The sequence below is a fragment of the Salarias fasciatus genome (assembly GCF_902148845.1).
Source record: "Salarias fasciatus chromosome 23 unlocalized genomic scaffold, fSalaFa1.1 super_scaffold_20, whole genome shotgun sequence".
Classification (NCBI taxonomy): Eukaryota; Metazoa; Chordata; class Actinopteri; order Blenniiformes; family Blenniidae; genus Salarias; species Salarias fasciatus.
In genome coordinates this window covers 7,021,859-7,044,381 of record NW_021941230.1, presented here as the reverse complement: position 1 = coordinate 7,044,381, position 22,523 = coordinate 7,021,859, and the positions used below count along the sequence as shown (strand labels likewise).

The window sequence follows — 22,523 nt, the reverse complement described above, 5'->3', positions numbered from 1 at the left end:
AATCCACCAAGAAAACGACAAAGACGCAAATAAAACCTTGAATTTAGAGAATAATAATATATATTTTTTTTTTTATTTCTTGAGAGAAACACTGAGACCTGAGCTACTGACAGCAAGCAAACTATCATTATCCTCAGCGCCATGCTGTCAGGGTGCAAAAACATGCATAATTCAGCAGCTATAAGAGAAGTTATTAGTATTCCTCACTGTTGAGACGCCAGTCTTTTTTTTTTGGAGGGAATTTTGTTGCTTTTTGCAAAGATTCTGACATTTTCATCATCCATGTACAAAAAGAACTTCAATTTCAAGCTTCCTGTGTCTGACACACCTGCAGCAGCCTGACGCTGGGCCACATCAGACTGCACTGCTGTACCTAATGAAGAGGCTGCTGGGGGGGGGGTCTGCCTCTCACCGCAGAAAAGGAGAAACATGGACTCCTTATTCAGTGACTCACTTCTGAATTCTAGTCCTTTCACTCCTATTAAAACCTAAGTGACTCACATTCACATTGCATTTTTTATTTCTATTTTTTTATTTTTGCAGAAGCGAGATGTCAAAGCCCGGCAAGGGCACGTGCATGTGATGCCAGCAGCAAGCCGGGGCGACTCCCATATCATCCAAACATGGGCAGATCCGACGTCTACGCAATCGTAATGCGATTTTAAAGCAGGTGATTATTAGATTTCCCAGCTTTTCCTCACACATCTAGGCGAGTGTCTCTGCTGTCGCGCGCGGCTGGCAGGTTTCAGCACTGTACAGGCGTGGACCAGAACAAAAGGCTGCAGTGGGAGAGACGCGCGCCGGTGTCGGCACGCAGCAAGCACCCGTAAACACCCGTTGATTTTATTTCATTTTATTTATGAACATCTCGCATTTTATCCCATATCTGATCGGAGCGCGTGCGTCAAGTTCAAAGCACGCACTTGGAATTCCAATGCACCAAATTACGAGCACATAACTGCACGCATCCATCATGACGCGCGTAATAATGCAGCAGCGCCGCAGGACGGACGAGACACCGATTCATGGGCAAACTTTTTTTGCGCCCCTCATTTCAACGTCTCAACCTTCACGTCCACGCGCATCTGTGCAATTAACCAACGTGGATCCAGCAGTGAAAAAAAAAACGGCCCACAAAGAGCGTGGCGGGTCTTACCTGGGAGCTTGCAGGCTGCGGAGCGGCACTAATACCCCCGTGCGTGTGGAGAGCTGGAGTGACAATGAGAGAGAGAGCTGCACGGGGGCCCTGTGATCCCTCCCCACTGCAAATTTAAAGCTACCGTAAGTAAAGCAGAGGACGCGCACGGGGATTGTTGTGCACGCCGTGGCAAATGCACTTGCAATGTCTCTTGTGTGTGCATGCAAACATGTGTGTGCACCAAATGCGTCCTTTTGCGCATTTACGCATGCAAAAGAATAAATAAAAATAAATACTAAAAATGCATTTTGTGTGATTTAGATTGTTGGAAAAGGGCTTCTGCACTATAATTGGCTGGTTTACTAGAAAAAAAAAAAAGAAAGCCGGGGGACGCACTCGGTCTGCAGTGGGGTGTGGCTGTTGCTGAGCAGAGATGGAGAGGAGGCAGAGGGGAGGGCGATGTGGAAGTGGTGCCAAGGGCGAAGTGGAGAAGGAAGGAGGGTGGAGGGTGAGGTGAACCGGCGAGAAGGTGATGCTGCTGTCTGGCACATCGCCCAGCACGGTGCACGCGACAAAGAGTCAATATAGAAAGAAGAAACACGTGCGTTCAGTGTCTCTGTCTCTGGCGCTGCACGTGCGTCAAATACGCATTAGAGATGGATGGATGTGGCACGGAACAAGGCAAATAATTAGAAAATATAACTTGTTCTTGCATGCAACAGTCTGTTTCTCTCTGCTGTGGCGGAATCAGAGATGTGTGGGTTCAGTTGTTTTCCTCTGCTGCCATCTATAGGTGGAGATGAGGCAGTGCATGACACTGAGAAACAGCAGTGGGTCGTTTTAAATGTCAAAGAAACAAAGATAAAAACATTTGTGAATCCTCAAAATACAGACAGATGTAATGGGAAATACTTCTCATAATGTTTCAATTCATCCAAGTTCTTTTTAAAGTTAATTCATGAAATTCATGAAATCAATTATCGCCGAGTTTCATCATTTGCATAATTATCATCGTTGCAAAATTTGCTCTATAATCAATGAAATAATGTGATAAATCTCACCAGCCACACATCATTTCTACTATTCCAAAATGTGATTGCAATTATGGTTCAAATAACTGTTTTCAAGTTGTTATGGCATTGTTGGACTTGAAAATGAGATGGTGCATCTCAAGGGGCTGCTCCTCTATAAATAAATATTAAATGAATAAATAACATCTAAAATTGCATTTTTTTACATTGGCATTTACAGTTAAGACGTCTAAATTAGAACATTGTTGGCTTTACTGCACTTAAAATGAAAAAAAAAAGGTTTATATACGTTTAAATTACTGACTTTATTACAATTAAAACGGACAAAATCAAACCAAATGGATAAAACAAGGCATCGCATTTAAAATAGTTACAACTACGAGATTACAGGTTTTCCTACATATAGAATGGTGAGCATGATTCTTGGCCTTTTTACATTGAACATGGGCAAAATTGACATTGTTGGCTTTATTCAATTGAAATGGCTGAAATGACCACAAAATTAGCTTCATTATATTGACACTATTAGGGTTTATTCTACTTTAAATGTCTAATTATGACACTGTTGAATTTTACTATGTATAAAATGACTAAAATTAACTTATATTACACATAAAAATGACAAAATCCTCACACACTGCCCTTCATCAGTATGAGAACACATTCCATAACTTACCAAAGCAACACCAACAGAAGAACCGTTTGACTGGCTGTTGAGAAAAAAACCTGAAAAATTGAAGATGTCAGCAAAAACTCTCTGAACATGACACACACACACGCAATGTTAGAGAAATGACGAGTTTAACATAGAACACAGAAATGTGCCGATGTGTTGGAAAAGGTTTGAAATTGGTGGAAGAACAACCGTACCGTCTCATCTTCCAGACGTCCCGGCGTTCTCGGGGTTTGTGCTTCTTCTCATGGGACGGTTCAAACAATACGTGGCTCTCAGTGTCAATCAGTCACACGTTTATTGTCATTTCACAGGAACATCTCATTCAATATCGACGTTATTGTTTTCGTACAATACACGAACCATTGAAAGCAGCAGTTACGAAGTTTGAATTTTGATCAGCAAAGAGTTAAAAATCATACAAACGTCATGAGATTCAAAGCAACCCTAACGTTCATTTGTGAGGTTTTTTTTTGGAATAAATTAACTTTAAACTGCAGTTTTCCGTCTTGGTAAAGGAGATGCATCAAGAATCTACGTGAGCTTATTCGAAGACGATGCCCTTTTTGTGAAAATATATATTTACAGTACGTAGATCGCCAGCCAAAACTACTGGCACTGAATTAATATTAATTTGTTTTTATTAGATCTGAAAGCATCAAAGGGTGTCAAACATAAGGCTCGATGCTTTGGCCGAACTGGAGCCTCGTAAAGGGCCGGTTCAGGCCCACGGGCCTCACGTTTGACAATCTGCGATTTATTCCACATTCACTAAAGTGCCGGGGGCGACGGGGAGCGTCCCGTCTGTTCTCAGCTGGGAGCGACGATGGTGCGAGCGATGAGCTCCTTCATGATCTCGTTGGTTCCGCCGTAGATGGGCTGCACCCTGGAGTCCACGAACGCCCTGACGGGAGAAAAAAAAAACACACACAAAAAAAAAAAAGGCGGTGAAACACAAACGCCGATCGTCGCCGTTCGTCTGTTACTCCCGCTTTCCGGACACTGACTTGGCGATGGGGTACTCCCACATGTATCCCCAGCCTCCGTGCATCTGCACGCACTGCGTGGCCACCTTGTTCTGCAGGTCCGACGCCCTGAGGAGGAGGAGGAGGAGGAAGAGGAAGAGCGAAGCCGGGTGAGAGACGGGTTTCTCGCTTTCTCTCGCCGTCGCTAACGAACTCGTACCAGAACTTGGCCATGGAGGCGGTGGCGGAGTCCAGGCGTCCCTCGGCGTGGAGCTGGAGGCAGCTGTCGAGGAACGCCCGGCCCACGCAGACCTCCGTCTTCAGCTCGGCCAGTTTGTGCTGGATCGTCTGCGGGAGGGGAAATCAAGGGGGGGGAATTATCGGACAAAGCACGTGCGGATATTCCCAATGTCCCGACTCCGTCACCTGCAGGTGAGAGATGGTCTTCCCGAACGCTTTCCGCTGCATCACGTAGTTCCTGGTCTCCTCGAACATGAACTCGCAGCTGGCGATGGCCATGTCGGCGATCAATAGACGCTCCTGGAGCGGGAAGGAAAACTCAATTAAAAACACAAATAACTGATAGAACGAAGTTAAAAGAAAAAAAGAAAAGAAAATGAAACGGTAAAACCTGAAAAAAATCATCAATAAAGAAGAAAATCCCCACCTGAGGCAGCTCGTTCATCAGGTAGAAGAAACCTTTGTTGACCTCCCCTAAGACCGAACTGGCCGGAAGTCGAACGTCCTCGAAGAACAGCTCGGCCGTGTCCTGAAAGAAGAAGACGACAAAAAAAAAAAAAAAAAAAAAAAAAAAAAATCACTCAGTGATGAGACGCTGCTGCAGTTCCGGTTTCGTCCTCTAGGCGGCGTCCGCTACCTGAGCCTTCAGGCCGATCTTCTCCAGCTTGCGCCCCTTGTGGAAGCCCTTCATGCCGTCCTCCACCAGGAAGAGGCTGATGCCGCGGGCCGCCGTCTTCGCCTCGCGGTTCGTCACGGCCACGACCACCACCAGGTCCGACATCCAGCCGTTGGTGATGAACACCTGGAGAGAGAGAGAGAGAGAGAGAGAGAGAGAGAGGAAATAAAGTGAAAACCCGAAACTTTAATGGTATTTTGAATGTCCGTCTACACGACAACGATGCTCCGAGTCACTGAAAATGCTCATTTCTGAGAACGTCTCGGAAAACGCTCCGACTCTTTCGCTGTGGAAACACAAAAATGTCTCTCCGTCTCCATGGAAACAGGGAAAACTAAACTTTCTGACGACGCTCCTGATTCGGAAGTGGTTTATTCTGAATGAAGCAATTCCAAATTATATTCATGAGCGTCGTGTTTACATGGGGAAAAACAGAGGACTGAATCCTCTTTAATGCTGGGGCTGCGAAGCGTTCCGATTGCTCCATTAGTTCTTTACGTTACGTTAATTTCTTTAAAAGCTCCCGTTAAATAAATTGTCTCTATCTATACGAGTAGAACTTCGGACCATCTTGAAATATTGTCATCGCGAGCACGAACCGGGACAAAGCTGCGCATAATTTACCCATAATTCTGCTCCCAAAAGAGAGTAAAACCAGTCTAATGGCATTTAAACTTAATTCTGAGCGAAGATTTCAGGTGTTTACATGGCCATTTTAGAGCGGAATCAACCTTCAGTCAAACTTAAACCGGAATAAAAAAAACTTGATTGAGAGGAAAAAGTAGTTTTTCTAAAGCGCTCCCACTCCGAAATGAAATGGGAAAATACCACTTTTCGAGAAAGCTCCGTCTCCATGGAAACGGGGAGACGAGGCTTTCTGAAACACACTTCTTGTCCGTGGAAAGCGATCTCTTTCAATCTCTGTGCAAATTAGAGAAAATGAAACTTTTCGTAAGCGTTCCGATTTCAACTCCGTGGAAACAACTTTTTGCAAACGCTCCGTTTCACTTGAAATATTGTCATGTAAGTGCTGCCCCGGGCTGAATTCTCCGTCTTTGACCCGATAAGCTGATAGCTGGACGCTCTAAATTCAACTCTTCCCACTCCTAACCAAACCACGCTCTGCTGTAGTCTGCTTTAAACCTGACTCGCACCTTGTTTCCGTTGAGGATCCAGTCGTCGCCGTCCTTCTTGGCGTACGTCCTCACCCCCTGCAGATCACTGACAACGAAAACCCGATCATCGAGCGCTTCGAAACCACATATCACAACTCCTTTCCGTCCGACTCCCCCCACCTGCCGGCTCCCGGCTCCGACATGGCGATGGCGGAGATGCACTTCCCGGCGGTCATCTCGGGAATGAAGCGCTCGATCTGCTCCTCGCTGCCGTAGTGGGTGATGTACGGCATGACGATGTCGGAGTGCAGGCTGAAGCCCGGGCCGGAGCAGTTGCTGTACATCCTGGAGGACAAGGGGAGACGAATCTCACACGCCGAAAGGAGGGGGGGGGATCACGGGAGACGACGACTCACTGCTCCTCCCACACGATGGCGGCGGAGAAGAGGTCTCCTCCGATGCCGCCGAGCTCCGCCGGCGTGGTCACCCCCAGGAGGCCTTGCTCGCCGGCCTTCTCCCACACTTCCCTGCTCACCTGACCCGCCTTCTCCCACCTGGAGGGAAGAAGTCAGGAGAAACCGTAAGAAACGGCAAAACGACACGGCCTGCGTTAGTCGAGAACCTTCCTCTTCCACCTACTGTGCGTGGTGCGGGACCACCTCCTCCTGAAAGAAGCGCCTGACGCTGCGTCGGAACAGGTCGTGGTCCTCGGTGAAGATCCGGCGGGTGCCGATGTCCATCAGGGTCTTGGCGCTGGAGGTCTCGGGCCGGTTCGGGGCGGCGGGCTGGGAGACGTACTCAGACTGACTGTGCTGCTGTCTGGGACACCAGATCGATCAAATATCAATCAATCAATCAATATTACCTTACATTCATGCACGCAGATGATGCATGGAGGCATGTGCATCACTTTGGCCTCTGAATTTGTCCCCTTTTAGCATATTGATCACATTAAAGTGTTTAAGAGTCTCGCTCCTTTATCATGTTATTGTTTTATGGCCATGTTTACAGCTTTAAGCAAACTTCATGAAATCTCTGCTCTGATTGACAAATACTGTCTTCTTCCTCATACCAGGACAGTAATATTTGAGAGAACTATTCATTGTAGAGTCCTAAAATTCGGTTTTTAGAGCAATTGGGTCATTCTGATCTCAAACACACAGACTTTATGTTTAATGTGAAATGCAAAAACAAGGTTAGATTATCCCAAATAGTAAAGAGAAATAAAGCATGCACACCAGGCTAAAGCTCGGGTCTCAGAAGAGTAAAGATTTCCCATTTTCAAGTGGGAAAAACACATTTAAAGACTCATAAATTAATTTTGCTGCTCTCTTCCTACGCATAAACAGCATAAAGCCACATCGCGAGAAAAGTAGGTCATAGGTCACTCTGAGCAAAGTGGACAAGCAACCCCATACAATTAAGTAAAAGAAACTTAAAATAAAAGATGCACATTGATTTAAATACAAGAATTCGTCGCTTAAATTTAATGTTTACGTCTGAAAATCGTATCTTTGCGGATTAAGGATTCGCGGTGGATATTTACCTTGCGGAGACAGCAGAAAGCACCTGTCCTCGACCGGAGACATGTCTCAGTGCAGAAAAGCAAGGTTTTAAGAACTTTTTCGCCAACATTTTTGTGAACAAACAACCGCGGGGGCGTAGAGCTTCTCCCCTCCAAGTCAAGCAAAGTTCGTCTGGTGTTTCGGTTTAACTCGCTCTCGTGTCAGCTGGTGACTTCCGCTAGCGTCTGTCGTTGCTCCTACAAATAACAACACACTTTAAAATAAGACTAGGAACCGGTACGCCGCCCCGAAATTTGATATCAAATGCGACTGAATTGATTAGGTAGGTTTTTTTAAACATATTTAACAGCGGAAGCTACAGGAAGTTGGTCATCAGTAAACACGAAAACCATTTAATCCGAAACACCTCACTGCTGTGATGGACCACTATGCCCCCTTCTTTCTTTGTCTGCTAAATGTATTTGAAGCTACAACAAACGAGCAGTGACACTGCAGACGTACAAGTGAAACGGAACTTTAAATGGCGGTTCTGCATACTGAACGGAATGTGCACACGCGTTTTATTTATTAGAAAATACGAGCAGAGTGAGACGCCTCACTGCATTGACTCTTTGTTATGATTTTCTTCTTCTGCAAAGACGCTGCAGAGGTAATGTGGGTAAGTGCTGCCATCTACAGGTCAAATGTGGTTACTGCAGCTATACATACTGCAGCAAACACAAGCTGTATTGAGTTAAATTATTCCAGAAAATGAGAAATGAGCCCAATAAGAAGTAATAATAATCCACAGACGGAAAAAAATAGTGATTCTATTGAGATTAGAATGAATTAAGTATGTGTCATTAAGTCTGAATTTGCCCAAATAAATAAATAAATAAATAAATAAATAAACAAACAAACAAACAAACAAACAAACAAACAAATAAATAAATAAAGCATCTGATATTAAATGAAGTAGCATTGTGAAAATAAAACTAAAACAATATATGATTAAAAAAACAGGTATTATATTCTGTTATATTCAGTTTACATCATGTTTCTGTTACTTTCGTGTCAGTTTTATCTCCATTTTTTTTTTCTTTTTCAGCATTATGAGGTTTTCTTTTCTTCATTTCAAGACAAAATAAGTTGATGGGAGGGTTTTGGCAGATATAAAAGCAGCACATAAAACATTTGCTTTTGAGAAGTTTTGTTTCACTGAGGTTGTAACTGACTGTGCAAAAATGTTACATAACGTTCCTCAACTCCTTGCTGCATTATGTCCTTGACCATATGCCCCCATATATTGCACTGCTGCCACACTAGACTAAATTTGGCTCTCCTGTGCGTAAATCATCCCCGCTAGAAACTATATCTGTCATCCCATGTCATCCTCGCCATATATGTTATTCCTTTTAAGCAATTTATACATTGGAAGACTGCAAATAGGAATACATTTGCCTTGGGTGTTCACAAATGGCTGCATGTGTAAAAACAGTTACCAGACCAAAAAATGATACCTAAACTGGATAGAGAAGGATTCATTTGAACATGAGGTTGATATCTTGAATGTATAAACACATTTTGTTGCTTTTTTTTTGTAACCGATTGCAAGGTCAGAACATCAAAATTTTGAGAGATATCAGACATATTTGATATTGTAAGAGGGTTACGATTCAAATCTTTCAAGATATAGCGGAATACTGAGAGATCAACCTGGAAAATATGTAACTTGTAGAAAATGAAGGAGTCAATTTTTGAATTTGATAAGTCAGAGTGATTTTTGATGATTTTGTGTGACATTTGGTTATGTCAAGAGAGGGACATCATGTTCTGTGTGTGTGTGTGGACAATGAAAGATCAAAGATCAGCCCAGCTGGGATGTACGTTGGAAAAGTTTATTCTGACATGAACAGACTGAAAATAAATAAAACTTTCCAGGGTGGTGGGAGACGTCTGGCGGTCTTATCCACGGCCGCTCTCCAGCGCCTTCGGCGTCTGTTTTCGTTGCTGGGCCAGTGATGGCGTGACTGGATGAGGTGGCGGTGGGAAGGGAGGGATCTACCCTCACTTGATGAGCGGTCACCCCTACTCCCCCGTGTCCTCACCCCATGCGGAGAGTGGAGACACGCCCCGGTGTAAGTAAGGTGGTGGAGGTGGTGGTTTGCGGGGGAACAGAGACCGAGTGATGCCGGGTGGGGTGGGGGGTGGGGTTGGGGTCTACAACGGAGAGACGATGGCGAGGTCCCGGAAGAGGAGGGTCGAAAATGGAAAGGAAAACAAACAAAACAAAAAGATGGGTTTGCTTCAACATCCCTTGTACATAGTCCTTGTCTTTCCTTGGTTGGTCTTTGAAACAGTGTCGTCGATGTCCTGAACACTGTCGGGCTGTTTCTTCAGCACTCCCGCTGCCGGTCTCTTACACAGACATGATGTGCTTGACGAAAGCTGCACCAGGGAGAAAGAAAAAACAGTTTTAACATCCGTCTTCTTCAGAGAAAGTAGAGAGAAGAACATTATGAAGGATGGAATTGGACGGTACCCTCGTAGTGCACACTGCCGTTCTCGTCCTCCTGTCCGGCCATGAGGGCATCGATCTCTGTCTCGTTCATCTTCTCTCCTGTGGACACATCCGTCAAGTCTCTGTTTCACGCAAGACTATATTTAGACAGAGAGGAAGGCGGAGTGGGGGGGGGGCTCACCCAGGGTGGACAACACGATGCGCAGCTCAGCGCCCATGACTGTGCCGTTACCCTCCTTGTCGAAGACGCGCAGACCCTCAACGTAGTCGTCGACGGTACCCTTGGGGAGAGCGTCAACTTCCTTCAGCATGGGCAGGAAAGTGTCGAAGTTGAGCCTCTTGTTGGCCATATCTGCGGTCAATGACAACACGTGACGTCACCGAAAAAAACCTTCGGTTTGCGTTTCTGTGCGAGAGAAACCAAACTCGGGCTGCTCTCACCGTCGGCGGTTGGGTTGCCCAGGATCTTGTTGACGTCCTTGTTGGTGGGGTTCTGGCCCAGAGCGCGCATGATGTCGGCCACCTGGTTGTAGGCCACCTGGCTGTCACCAATTCTGTCGAAGAGACCAAAGGCCTCCTTGAAGTCTGGACGAAGGAAAGAGAGAACACTTCTAACATCCGGATAAAAGACAAAGACGACACACGTGCCTGTTTTGAACTGGCAAGAGAAGGTACTCTCCGAAATATTTGGATGCTTTCTGGATTCATCCTCTCTGGATTTCCATGACTTATTTGCTCGTCCAATACCTCTGTGATTGTTCTCAGCTTATCGGGTACGACAGCTGTCTCCAGGCAGAAAAGACCAAGGTACGCCGACAGAGGTTAGCCATTCCTACGAATCCCAACAGGAAGCCTCTTCAGAGCGACCTTTTTTAGAAGATTAATGGCTGCACACGGCTGCACGCAGCTTCTGAATGGCAGCAGCTGTAAACCCCCCCCCCCCCCCCCCCAATACCCTCCAACCCCCTCCCTCCCTCATTCCTGGCTTTACTGGCTTTCAGGGCGACACTGATACGCCCGGGCAGAGACGCCCGGGCCATATAGAGACACGGCTCCCTTGGCCCGCCTCGAGTTTGCCCTCGGAATGCTGACGGAGGTGTAACCCAAACCGTTTCCAGTACGTACTGGACGATAACGTGCACACGCCACACCAGGGGTGTCAAACACGGGCCAATCCGGCCAAACCACCAAGAAAATTGTTTGAATTGAATTTTTTTTTTTCTTTATGCAATTTTCTTCACAGTAGCGGACTCAACACAAAACTGAAATATCGGTGATGCTGTCAAAAAAAGTGAGCTACCTCGCCGCTATCAAACTAGCCTCAAAACAATGCTGTCAGGGTGTGAAAATACCCATAATGCAACAGCTCTGGGAGCTTTTTTGGACATTTTACATTGTTTTGTAAAATGAAAAGTGGTTTTATGTTGAGTCTGAAGCAGTTTTCATTATAATTGCTTGATTTTTGCAAAAACAGACAAAAACTAAAGTTTGAATTTTAAGATTATGACGAAATTTTGCCTGAACTGAAACGTGACACCCAGAATTTAAATCCCAACTAAAGCTGACGGCAAAACTACAGGCTTCAAAAAGATCAACGGATCTGTCAAAGACTCCACGGCCTCGCCCAACAGAACCACGTGGGCCATCCACACATCTAAAAACGTCAGCGCTGCGACGAACCCACAGCATCTTTCAGTTGTTGGGTACAAAAGCTCGGTGGATGATTTGGATTCCACGTGTAAACGGACGCCGTCACCCCCCCCCCCCCCCGTCACCAAAACCTCAAACCTTGACCCCGCGATTAACGCCTTGGGCCGCGTGAAGGCCGCAAGACGGGTCAGCCGAGAATAGACGCACGTGGAATCCTCGGCGACAACTGGCAACAACCTTTTGGGAATTGAACGTCTTTAAAAAGAGGACGGCTTGACCCCACCGCCCAGCTCCATCATTATCATTCTGGAGTTCGTCGTTTGGAGATATTTTGAGGACCGCTCTTGCAGTTTTTATTATTTTCTTCACTTACCCTCAATCTGGTCCGGTGTGAACTCGGTCTGTCACATAGAAATACACAAAAACAAATATAAATAAAAAATGAAGGGTACGTTTGCAGCAGAGATAGGTTTGAAACAGCACAAATTAAACAGTTTTCTGGACGAATATTGAAATGATTGAATGATTCTTTCATGTGAATGTATTTTAAAGGAAATCATCCAGTTGGGAGAAATTTGCAACGTCTTTGGTTCCCTAGACACGCCAATGTCGTTCCCAAACGGTATCCAGAGAAAGACAGCAACTCCCCCGAAACGTCCAGAGAAAAACACAAGCGGGTACACACCATTTTGGAGAGAAGGAGCTGGCGGAGCGGAAAGAAAGCGACAGGAGAACCTGAAGTCCCAAGACAGAGTGGTCCCGAGCCATGGTCAGACCCCCTCTTATGTAATTCCAGCCATGTGATGTCACATATGCTAATGGACCGGATCGGGTGACAGGTTGGACCATCTTTAACTTTCTTAGGGCAGAGCTGGGACCCTCGTGGGGGAACGGGGCTATTTTTGGTGGACCGAAGAACTGTGTCAAGACTCCTCGCTGGAGGATCGGCGCCGGTTTTCTCGTATTTTGACAAAAACCTCTCAAAAAATACGAAACTTGGAGCTGCATCTTTGAGTTTCGAACTGAGAACGAAGAGCCGAAGAGCAAAAATGCAGGAAACTGGTTGGAGTGCAGAAGGTTCCTGAGACGGGAGTTCATTTACAAGGTGGTATTTTTAAAACGGGAGGTCCGCTCCTCCCTCTTATGGTTAAATAACAGCATTAAAAAAGTGGGAATCCACTCGGTCAGCTCTCAGCGGGGCCGCAGATCATTTATTACACCTTTATCCATCACAGGACATACTGAAAGTACAACAGAATTTCAACTTTTAACACGTCATCCATTCACATTTATACATAATTTACAAACTGACCGAACGCAACATGCCGTTTTGCATCATGAGAGGGAAACAATGAAAGCGAGAGAACATGCAAACTCACTGGAATACTTGAGAATTTCAGGTTTTATTGGGGGATATCCATGTAAAACAGCTTAGTCACATCTTAGGGTTGTTTCAACCCCTACAAGTCAAAAATTTAAGATGAATTTTGCATGAATAAAAACATCAATGGATAGAACTTATTGCTAGTGAGATCTATAAACTTCTCTATATTGCAACATATCTTCAGAACACTTGGAAGTTGAACGTTTAAGCATGTTTTTTTGGAAGCCGTCCAAGGTCAAAGTCACATTTTAGGACTGCTTCAACCCTCGAACTTGACCATTTTCACCCTTTCTGGCTTAAAAAGAAAAGGTAAAACTTTGTGAATGTAGTGTCTATAAACTGACACAAAACTTTTCCGTTAATCTCCGATTAGTCCAAAAAAATTGACTTAAAGAAATCTTTAATCGCAAATCTTTTGTCAGTTCAAGTTGTAAAAAAAATACATTTTTAGGATAATTTCAATTTCTTAAATCTCAAATTTCACCTTTTCTGGCATAAAAATACTAAATATATTAATATAGTTCCATGCAAATCTAAATTTTGTCCCAATTTTGTTATTTTAACAGAATTGAGCCAAAATATGACTTATTTTAGTTGTTTGTTCATGTAAACTCAATGAAGACAGAAACTTTTAATCCAGACTATTCTATTAATCCTTATGTTAATTAAAAAATACACTTAAAGCAAGAATTTTCAACCTTAATCCCATCATTGTCTCCCTTCATTCAGCACTTTAACATAAATTAATCCTTTATTTTCCAATCACCACCTTTTTTATCACACTTCTATCACTGTAAGATCAATAAAGAGAACAAAAAAATGAGAATCTGCCAGAAAACAAAGGAAATAAGAGAGTAATTCACATTTAATCTCGGAATTAGAATCACCATGTAATCTCAAGCCCCTGAACTGCTTTTGGAGGATCTCCAAGTATTTAAAAAAAAGAATAAAGTCACATTTTAGTGTTGTTTCAACCCTCATAATCTAAAATTTTCACCTTTTCCAGCATAAAAACGCTCAAACTTATCACTAGAGTTGCATATAATTCTAGATTTTGTCGCATCTCATACCTCACGTGTTATTTTAACAGAACTGAACCAAAATATGACTTACTCTTTAGTTTTGTGTTAATGTAATCCCAATAAACTAGCAGAGAAATTTTGAGTTTAATCTTTTTTTTTCCCTTTTAATTCAAACATGTTTATTCAAAATTGGAATTTTTGACTTTAATCCCAACATTTTGTCTCTTCAAGTTATTTCCGAACATAAATTAATCATTTATATTCCAATCACCACCTATTATCACAACAGAATTGAACTTTTATTAGATTACTGCCCATTTAATCCAGGATTTGATAATTACATACATCAAAACTCAAGTCCATAAATTGAATCAAGAATCTAACTCTTAAAAAAATGTCGATATTCTGATTTTAATCCAAACTATTTAACCTTAATCCTTAAAATAAATTTTAAAAATGGGATTATTTATTGGGATTTCAGTAGCAAAGATGTAGAAGAATGCAGATTAATACATTAAAAAAAAAAAAAAAAAAAAAAAAAAAAAAAAGTCAGTGCATTCATATCTGGGGAATAAACCAGATTAAGGTGCACAGATTAGACCGAGCCGGACAGGAGCGTCTAATCTGGATTCCTCCGGGGTGAAATCTCCCCAAACCTCCAGCCAAACTTCACACTGTGAGCGCCGGAGGACGTTTGTAGGGGCGTGCGACGCCGACGCCGCCCCCGGACAGATGAGCTCTATTTTTAATCCCACCTCGTCTACTGGGGGGGGTTTCAGGTTTCCCAAGACGCCGCGGTACAGTATCTCCAGTGAGCGAGCGAGCGAGCGAGCGCGGCGCCGGCTTCCGGCCGGTACATGAGCCTTATTTGGAAGAAGTGGAGATTGAACGTGCACGCCTTCAAATCCCCCACATTTAATCAGATTATCTGCAATCTGCTGTCAAACTGTGAATTCCCCAAGAGGCAGGGGGTTAAAGACGAAATAATAAAAAAGGAAATTGCTGGTCTCTGCTGCCCCCTGCTGTTTCCTCCACGCAACTGCAGAACTGCACAGAATTGACAACGAACAGCGCGGACTTTTAACAATGCAGGATTTCTTTTTAGACGTGCGTTACAAGTCAGAAGTCGTAATCCGGCGGGATTACGGGGAACTGAAGCTGGTTTCTACAGCTCGAAGGCCGGGAACCTGGATTTTAACGGCTGCAGCAGGTCGGCCAGGAAGTAGATGGTTCCCGCCATGCCTGCAAAACACAGGAGACGAGCAGATTAACTTCAGATTCTGTTGGTTTTTAACGGATTAATCCTGATCAAAAGCCTTTTCCCATCAAAACTGAGCTCATACACCACTAAATAAGGTGATAATATAACAATATGATAGTGAAATGACCAAATAAAGAGTCTTAAAAAACAGTAAATGCACACAAAAGATGAAAAAATGTAACAAGGAGAGCCATCTCTGCAAGAAAAATCCTTGTTCATCCCACAAATGCAAAAAAGTTCCTTCCAAATGTGGCTCCATTTAAAAAGGAGAATGAAGAAGAACATTGATATTTTCTATGTGTTTTATGCAAGGAATGAGGCAAAAAAAAACAACAAAAAACTGGTAAAATTAAGGAATTAAGAAGAAAAATGTGCATGAAGTCACTAAAAAAGTGATTAGAAACTAGAAAAAGTTGGTAAAACAAGCACTTTGGAGGTTTCTCTATAAAAAATTAACAATTTTATGTGCTTTTTCTGCATCTTTTTTGTAAAGAAAAAATATGCTTCAGGTGTTAAAATGTAAATAAAACTGAAGAAAGACGGAAAAACAGAAGAATTTCTTCACGTGAAAAAGTTCTCTTTTTTATACAGGGATGAAATTATCATAAGAAAAGGTAGAATGTGAGAAAATGTTGATGAAGCACTAATATGTGCTTGTTTGTAATGAAGAAAACCACATTACAAGAATAAACACATAAAAATACTTCCGGAAGACTGAATAATAATAAAAAAAATTAGTCTAAATCATAAAATAATTCATAAAATTAATAAAATAATAAAGAAAATGGTCTTTAATGAACAAGTTAATGTATAAAATAAGCTGAAATTAATGAAATAAAGAATAAAAAGACCTTGACTTCATGAAACAACGAATGAAAAACATTAATCTAGAAAACAATGAATATAATGACAATTAAATTAAAATATAGAGTGGCCTTAAATCAATAAAGTAATCGATAAAAACACCTTAAATCAATGAAATGATAAGTATAATAGCATTGACCAGGAATTACAAATAGGAAAAATGAAGAAAAATACTTTAAAAGAGTAAAAAAAAGAGAAAACCGACTTTAAAATAAGAATCAAACAAATTTAATGCAAAATGGAAAAAAAAAGATAAAATAATGAATAAAAAAAATGACACTATAGTCACAAAAAATGGAATAAAATGAGTATTAAAATGAGGAAAACAGTGCATCTGGTTGATGTTTGTGCTGCAAAATTGAGAAAATAATTTCGTTTTCGACTCTAAACTGTGATAAATCCCTCGAATCGGAGCGCTCTCACCTTCAAACAGCGAGTACGGCGTGTCCGGCGTTCGGCATCCGTGCTTCCCGTAGTTCATGCACCAATCTGCGAACTGGAAAGACACAGCGGTGAGTCAGAGCGACGGCGGAGGCGGAGGCGGCGAGCGGGGGCGAGCGGGTGTCCGGTCGGCCGGCGCCGCTCACCATGCAGGCTCGGTACAGGTGCTTGGGGTCCTGCGTGCGGCGGTAGAGAGCCAGGAAGGCGTAGGCGTTCCCCGCCGCGCCGTGACACAGGCCGTAGCCTTTCTTCAGCAGGCCGTAGCGCCACACCACCTCGCCGCAGCGCAGCGCGTCCTCCAGGTACTGCGGCGCGCCGAAAACCTGCGAGCGGGAGGAGGAAAACCCGAGTTCAATCGCAGCTGATGTGAAGGAAGTCATTCGTTGACAATTCAGAGAAATTGCAGCATAAAACGATGAAAAATGTTACATTTTTTTTGCTTCTATGAGGACAATTTAAAGCCTTAAAACCTCTTTTACTGAAAAAAGTTGAAATATTAATCAATATTAATCAACATTAACTACTTTACAATCATAAAAAAATGAGTAAAATTACTTCAAGATGATAAAATAATTAATAAAACGTCTTTATGACAAAATAGTGAATAAAACAAACTTTAAATGAAATAATGAAGAAAATGACAAAAATTCTTAAATGATGAAGAGAAAGGCTTTAGAATAACAGAAAACTACATCATAATAATAAAAAAATAACTATACTATTATATGAACTACAAACTAAAAACGCTTAACAATAAGACAGTAAATTCAAAAGTAAATGAAAAGTATTAAAAGTAGGAAAAGATTATAAGATAGAGAATATGACAAAAATGATAAAATATTGAGTAAAATGACTTTAGAAAATCAAAATATTGTATAAAATGACTACAATCAAAGGAATAAAAAGATTCAGAAATTCAAAAAAGTGGAAGAAAAAGGGCTTTCTAATAATAAAACACTGAATAAAATGACTCCAAAATGCTAAGAGAAAGAATAAAACTACTTTTTAAAAGTAAAATATTGTAGAAAATGACATAAAAATGGTAAAATAATGAAAAGAAATGCTGGAAAATTTAAAAAAAGTGACAAGAAATGACTATAATGATAAAATATTGAATAAAACTACTTACAAAGGTTAAAAATATGAGTGAAATTACCTTAAAACTATAAAATATTGCAGAAACAATGAAGCAAACTAGTTTAGTTACAGAGTACTGAAGTAGTAAGAGGCGTCACTGACGCTCCGGCCCCGCCCCTTCTTCCCAGCATGCACCTGGTGGGCCTGCAGCAGCATGTAGACGACGCCCGGCGCGCCGTGGCACCAGTGCACCAGCAGGTCGCGCTCGTCGCCGACGCACGGCGGGTAGTTCCCCGAGGGGAAGCGCAGGCGGCAGACGTGGTCGACGCTGGGCTTCACCAGGGTCTGGAGGGGCTCCGGCCGCGAGACCAGGCCCGGCTGCAGGACGGGGAGGGGGAGGAGGAGGAGGAGGAGAAGGAGAGCCGTCATCCAGACATCAAAAACTGAAATATAAAGAGTTACGGAGGAAAAAAAACGAAGAAAAAAAAAAGAGAAAAATGTCGATTTATCAGATGTACTTTCATGTAAGTTACTGTATAATTAAAAAAAAAGAATAAAATCACTTTTAAGAGAGGAAAATAATGATTAAATTAACTTTTCAAGAATAAAATATTGAATAAAAAGAAATTATATGAATGAATAGATCAATAAAACCACTTTAAAAGAAGGAAATAATGAAGAATTGACTCGAAAATGATGAAATAATGACTGAAAAGGGTTGATATTAATAAAAAAACTCATCAAAATAAGTTTCTATAATGATGTAATGAAGAAAACTACTTAAAAAAGTGAATAAAATGTCTTTTTAGTCATAAAATAGGGAATACAACTAATTCATTATGTTAAAATGATGTTAAACGATAAACATAACAAGCACAGTAAGAACGAAACTACTAAAAAATTCTAAAAAAAAAAACAACAAAACTTTAAATTGCAATACAATAGATTTAAAAACAACAGAAATATGACTAAAAATATATTCTGAAAAATATTAAAGACCTAAAAATGATCAAAATATTGGTTAAAAACACTTGATATGAATAAAATAACGAATGAAATGACCTAAAAAAATGATAAAATAATGAATGAAGTAACTTCTTAAAAATCAAACAGTAAAAAGTCTTTATTTTAATAAAATAGTGGCTAAAAGGCATTTTATTGTTGGAGTGTTTGCAGCAGGGCTGGAAGAGGAAGAGGAGGAGGAGGAGGAGGAGGAGGAGGAGGAGGAGGAGGAGGAGGAGGGAGTGGATCCAGGAAGTGTCCCAACCTGCATGAGGAAGTAGTAGATGCCGGCGAGGCCGTGCGCCGCCCCCACGTACTGCTCCTGGTACCACTCGAACATCAGCGGACTCTGGTTCTGGATGCGGATCTTCCTGCTGAAGCGTTCGCCCGACTCCAGGACGGCGTCGCTGATCTGCGTCGAAAAATTAAAAAACAAAAAAGACGGATGAGGAGGAGGAGCCGAGTTTACCGGAGCGGCGGCGGGTTTCGGCCCGGACCCCCACCTGCTGGATGTACTCCAGCGGGACGCGCTCCTCCCCCAGCTGCCTCCGGACGAACGCCAGGGCGTACAGGTAGCCCATCCGGCCGTACAGCATCTCGTCCGGCAGCGCCGCCGAGCCCCTCGCCGCCTGGTGGTACCGCAGCAGCCTGCGGAGGAGAGGCGCGGCGGCGGATCAGCACGTCTGCGGGTCAGACGCGCGTCCATCGCCGCCGGTTAAATCGACCGGAGCCGCGCCGTTTAACCTGAAACACACCTGGATGCAGCTGGAGGGCGCTGCGGACAGTTATATATCAATAAATAATGAATGAAACCGATTAAAAATGAAATAAAATAAGCTCATTATTGTTAAAATAATGAAGAAAACAACTTCAAATTCTGAAGTAAATTAAATAAAAGAAATAAAAAAAAATATTTTAAAAATATAAAATACTAATTAAAGGTTGGTAAATCGTGAAAATTTTGCAAAAATTGTATATGAATTAAAAAAACAAAACCACGGTGAATTTTAAAATAATCCAGAAATTGAATATGACTAAAAAAAACTTCAAAATGAAAAAAGAAGACGAAAACTACTGTGTTTTAATAAAAAAAAAAAAAATTTAAAATAAGATAACGGATAAAGAAACTTAAAATAAAAAAAAAAACAGCAGGAAACTTACTTAAAATGGCAAAAATATATTAAATATATGATAAAAAATAAGATAATGAACAAAAGCACTTGAAGAATAATGAAGTAAAGATAGGATAATCTATAAAACCACTTTAAATACAAGAAAATCCTGAAAACTTCATAAATCATAAAATAAAGTACTTTAAAATGTTGAGATAACGGACAAAAACACTCAAAAATCCCCTCAAAAAAGAAGAAAACTCGTCAAAAATGACAAAATAATGGATAAACTGACTTCAAAACTATAAAATAATAAGAAATACTAATTCAAAATGATAAATATTAAATCAAATTCAGTGTCCACATGGACACGGAGGGAGTACAACACTTCCTCGGTGCATTGTGGGTAAAGCGATCACCGACCTGGTGACGCACTCGTCGGCCTCCGCGGGCCGCTGCAGGCGGTGGTAGACGGCGGCGGCCACCGCCAGCGGCCCGGCGTCGCCGCACAGGAAGGTGACGTCGCGGCGGCGCGTCAGGCACTTGAGGCCGCGGCTCACGTGCTCCAGCGCCCTCTGCAGGAAGGACGGGTCCCTGAACACGTCGTGGAGCTGCAGGTAGAGCAGGGAGACGCCTGAGAGGAAGCCAACGACAGAAAACTGTCACGAGCGAGATTTTAGGAACGATTCATTGCAGACAAAAAAAAAAAAAAAAAATCTAAGATAAAACCTTAGAAATGTAATTATTCCATTAAAATTCTATATATCAGTGTCAGTCAGACGGAAGTTTCGAGAATGAATGAGATTTAGTGGGTGGGTCTCAACTTTTTATCACTTAACTGAGAAAAAAAAAAAAATGTCTCTACTACTCAGTTTTTTAATTGTTCATGTGAAATACACTTCTCCACTACTGAAGTATGAACAACTTGAATGAATGTCTTGATTTTGAGTCACATGACCATCAAATGTTGCTACAGAAAGACGTTTTCCTTTGTTAAAACATGAACACAACATAAATATCAATGATATTTTATATAAATGTGTTATTTTTGCATCTCTAAAAGTTAAAATATTGAGTTTATTGCGTGAGCAGAAGACGATCCGTGTCTGGTTTTGACCATAAATTTAAGAAAATTGACTAAATGACTTGACTAATTGTGTCAGAGTGTGAGTTTTCCTGGAATTAAGACACAAATAATGCAAATACATCACATTTTTATGCCTAAAAACATGTAGTTTATCAACATAAAACTGCAACTTTGAGTTAGAAGGTAAAATATTGATTTTATCGCATGAGAAGAAGATTATCTGTTTTTGAAACCACTTTTCTTACCTAAATTCATAAAAAACAACATGAAAATCCAATTCCTGAGACAAAGGTAGAATTTCTTGTCTCTGTAAGGTAAAATATACTGCATAAGAAGATCATCTGTGTCTGGTTTGAACATTTTTATGCCTAAAAACACATAAAAATTCAATTTTCTTAAGGTAAATGTGTCATTTTAAGTCTGTAGAAGGTAAAATGGTGAATTTATTGTGCGAGAGGAAGGTGATCTGTGAGTAGTTTTCACCTTAAATGGGAGAAATCCTAATAAATTTCTGCATTTAGCTGAGTTTTTTTCTGGAAATGAAGGACAGAAAGTCCAAGCAGGTGAAAAACTGGGATGAAATGAATTGTAGGAGTTCGATCCGGACAAAATCAAAGTAAAGAAACACTTTTTTCTTTCTGCAATGACTGGTGGAGAACGCATGCGGTGTTTCAGATTAAGTGGTTTCCCTGTTAACTGGTGACCGTTTTGCTTTTGCGCCCTTTAATAACAGCAGATACTAAAACCTGGTTAAGACCATTCCGCCACATCTGCAATCGCGTTTCTAAGTATCGTACCCTCTGTGAGTCTGTCTTATTCTAAACATTTGTTACGACGGACGCTAGAGAAGGATGGTCACCAGTTAACAGGGAAGCCAGTTAATCCGTAACAGCGGTCTGCCGTCACCTGCCCAGCCTGTGTAAACGGTGCAGTCTCGCGGGTCCGCAGCCCTCAGCCCGTCCTCCATGACAGCCAGCAGCTCCTTAATCTTTCCGCACAGCGCGTGGGAGAACTCCTCTGTGAGCTGGGAGGGAAAAACAAACGTTTAGATGAGGGAGAAAGAGAGAAAATAAAAGCACGTTTCTTGCACAGGCTCCATGCATTCGTTTACCTTTCCGTGGGAGTCGAACACTGCACCCGCATTAGTCCCGTCGTAGTCCGCGTACGGGTTCTTAAGAGCGCGCGTGTCCATTTTATGCCTCTTTCGACAGAAATCCTGCAAAAAAAATGAAGCGATTTAAAGTCGAAATCGATTCAAATCGGATGCCTTTCTGCGACTGTTTATGTTGCGCCTCTTCTTTTTTTTTCTTCTTCTTCTTCTGTCGCGAGATGCAAACCCTGCTCGCTGCTGACCTCTGCTGGTGGACACGAGGTACTGCAGTGGGGCTGCAGTGTAATGTAATGAGAATCAGAAAAAACAAAACAAAAACTCAAATTTACATATTTTTACAATGAAGCAGAGAAAAATGAGATAACAACTGAAATACACACATGTATGTGCAAGTCTGTAATGAGTAACGCCACTTTAGAACCAGAAAACAATGAATAAAGCACTTTATAATATTGAAATAATGAATAAAACCTCCTTTTTATAATACAAATTGAATGAAGCAATCTTTTAATAAGTGTCAAATGTATATATTTGTATTAATATTCTCAAACAAAAGTGAGAAATGTAATTATGCAGATGTGTGTATTTGTCAGTCAAAGAAAGCTTCTTTAGAATAATAGAACTGCAACACAACTTTGCAATAATGAA

The 22,523-nt window shown here is 41.8% G+C and overlaps 3 protein-coding genes across 3 annotated transcripts; all 3 read right to left on the bottom strand.

Annotated features, from left to right (window-relative positions):
* Positions 1-3,438: 3,438 nt before the first annotated feature.
* On the bottom strand, positions 3,439-7,561 carry acadl (acyl-CoA dehydrogenase long chain). The gene is made up of 11 exons (XM_030086183.1): positions 7,385-7,561; positions 6,478-6,657; positions 6,255-6,392; positions 6,019-6,183; positions 5,878-5,944; positions 4,685-4,849; positions 4,475-4,576; positions 4,234-4,347; positions 4,028-4,155; positions 3,850-3,936; positions 3,439-3,746 (listed from the first exon to the last, which is right to left on the bottom strand). Exons 1-11 carry the CDS (start codon positions 7,471-7,473, stop codon positions 3,653-3,655), a joined length of 1,329 nt encoding a protein of 442 aa, XP_029942043.1. The 5' UTR covers positions 7,474-7,561; the 3' UTR covers positions 3,439-3,652.
* Positions 7,562-9,220: 1,659 nt separating this feature from the next.
* Positions 9,221-12,619, bottom strand: LOC115383956 (myosin light chain 3, skeletal muscle isoform; the record flags this gene model as incomplete). The annotated part of the gene is made up of 6 exons (XM_030086185.1): positions 9,221-9,791; positions 9,886-9,963; positions 10,046-10,216; positions 10,306-10,449; positions 11,888-11,915; positions 12,200-12,619. Coding segments are annotated over 6 exons (870 nt in total), but the record flags the coding sequence as incomplete, so codon positions are not given.
* Positions 12,620-14,456: 1,837 nt separating this feature from the next.
* Positions 14,457-22,067, bottom strand: lancl1 (LanC antibiotic synthetase component C-like 1 (bacterial)). The gene is made up of 9 exons (XM_030086184.1): positions 21,876-22,067; positions 21,671-21,788; positions 20,101-20,311; positions 19,069-19,213; positions 18,831-18,977; positions 17,759-17,941; positions 16,633-16,809; positions 16,469-16,541; positions 14,457-15,162 (listed from the first exon to the last, which is right to left on the bottom strand). Exons 1-9 carry the CDS (start codon positions 21,954-21,956, stop codon positions 15,086-15,088), a joined length of 1,212 nt encoding a protein of 403 aa, XP_029942044.1. The 5' UTR covers positions 21,957-22,067; the 3' UTR covers positions 14,457-15,085.
* Positions 22,068-22,523: the final 456 nt, after the last annotated feature.

Excerpts from the sequence above, each read along its gene's own strand:
- acadl (XM_030086183.1), bottom strand. The coding sequence starts at position 7,473 with ATGTTGGCGAAAAAGTTCTTAAAACCTTGCTTTTCTGCACTGAGACAT. Across the intron at positions 6,393-6,477 it reads GTGGTCCCGCACCACGCACA|GTGGGAGAAGGCGGGTCAGG; the intron begins GTAGGTGGAAGA and ends TCTTCCCTCCAG. Across the intron at positions 6,184-6,254 it reads GCCATCGTGTGGGAGGAGCA|GATGTACAGCAACTGCTCCG; the intron begins GTGAGTCGTCGT and ends CTTGTCCTCCAG.
- lancl1 (XM_030086184.1), bottom strand. The coding sequence starts at position 21,956 with ATGGACACGCGCGCTCTTAAGAACCCGTACGCGGACTACGACGGGACT. Across the intron at positions 19,214-20,100 it reads GCCGACGAGTGCGTCACCAG|GCTGCTGCGGTACCACCAGG; the intron begins GTCGGTGATCGC and ends TCTCCTCCGCAG. Across the intron at positions 16,542-16,632 it reads ACCTGTACCGAGCCTGCATG|TTCGCAGATTGGTGCATGAA; the intron begins GTGAGCGGCGCC and ends GTGTCTTTCCAG.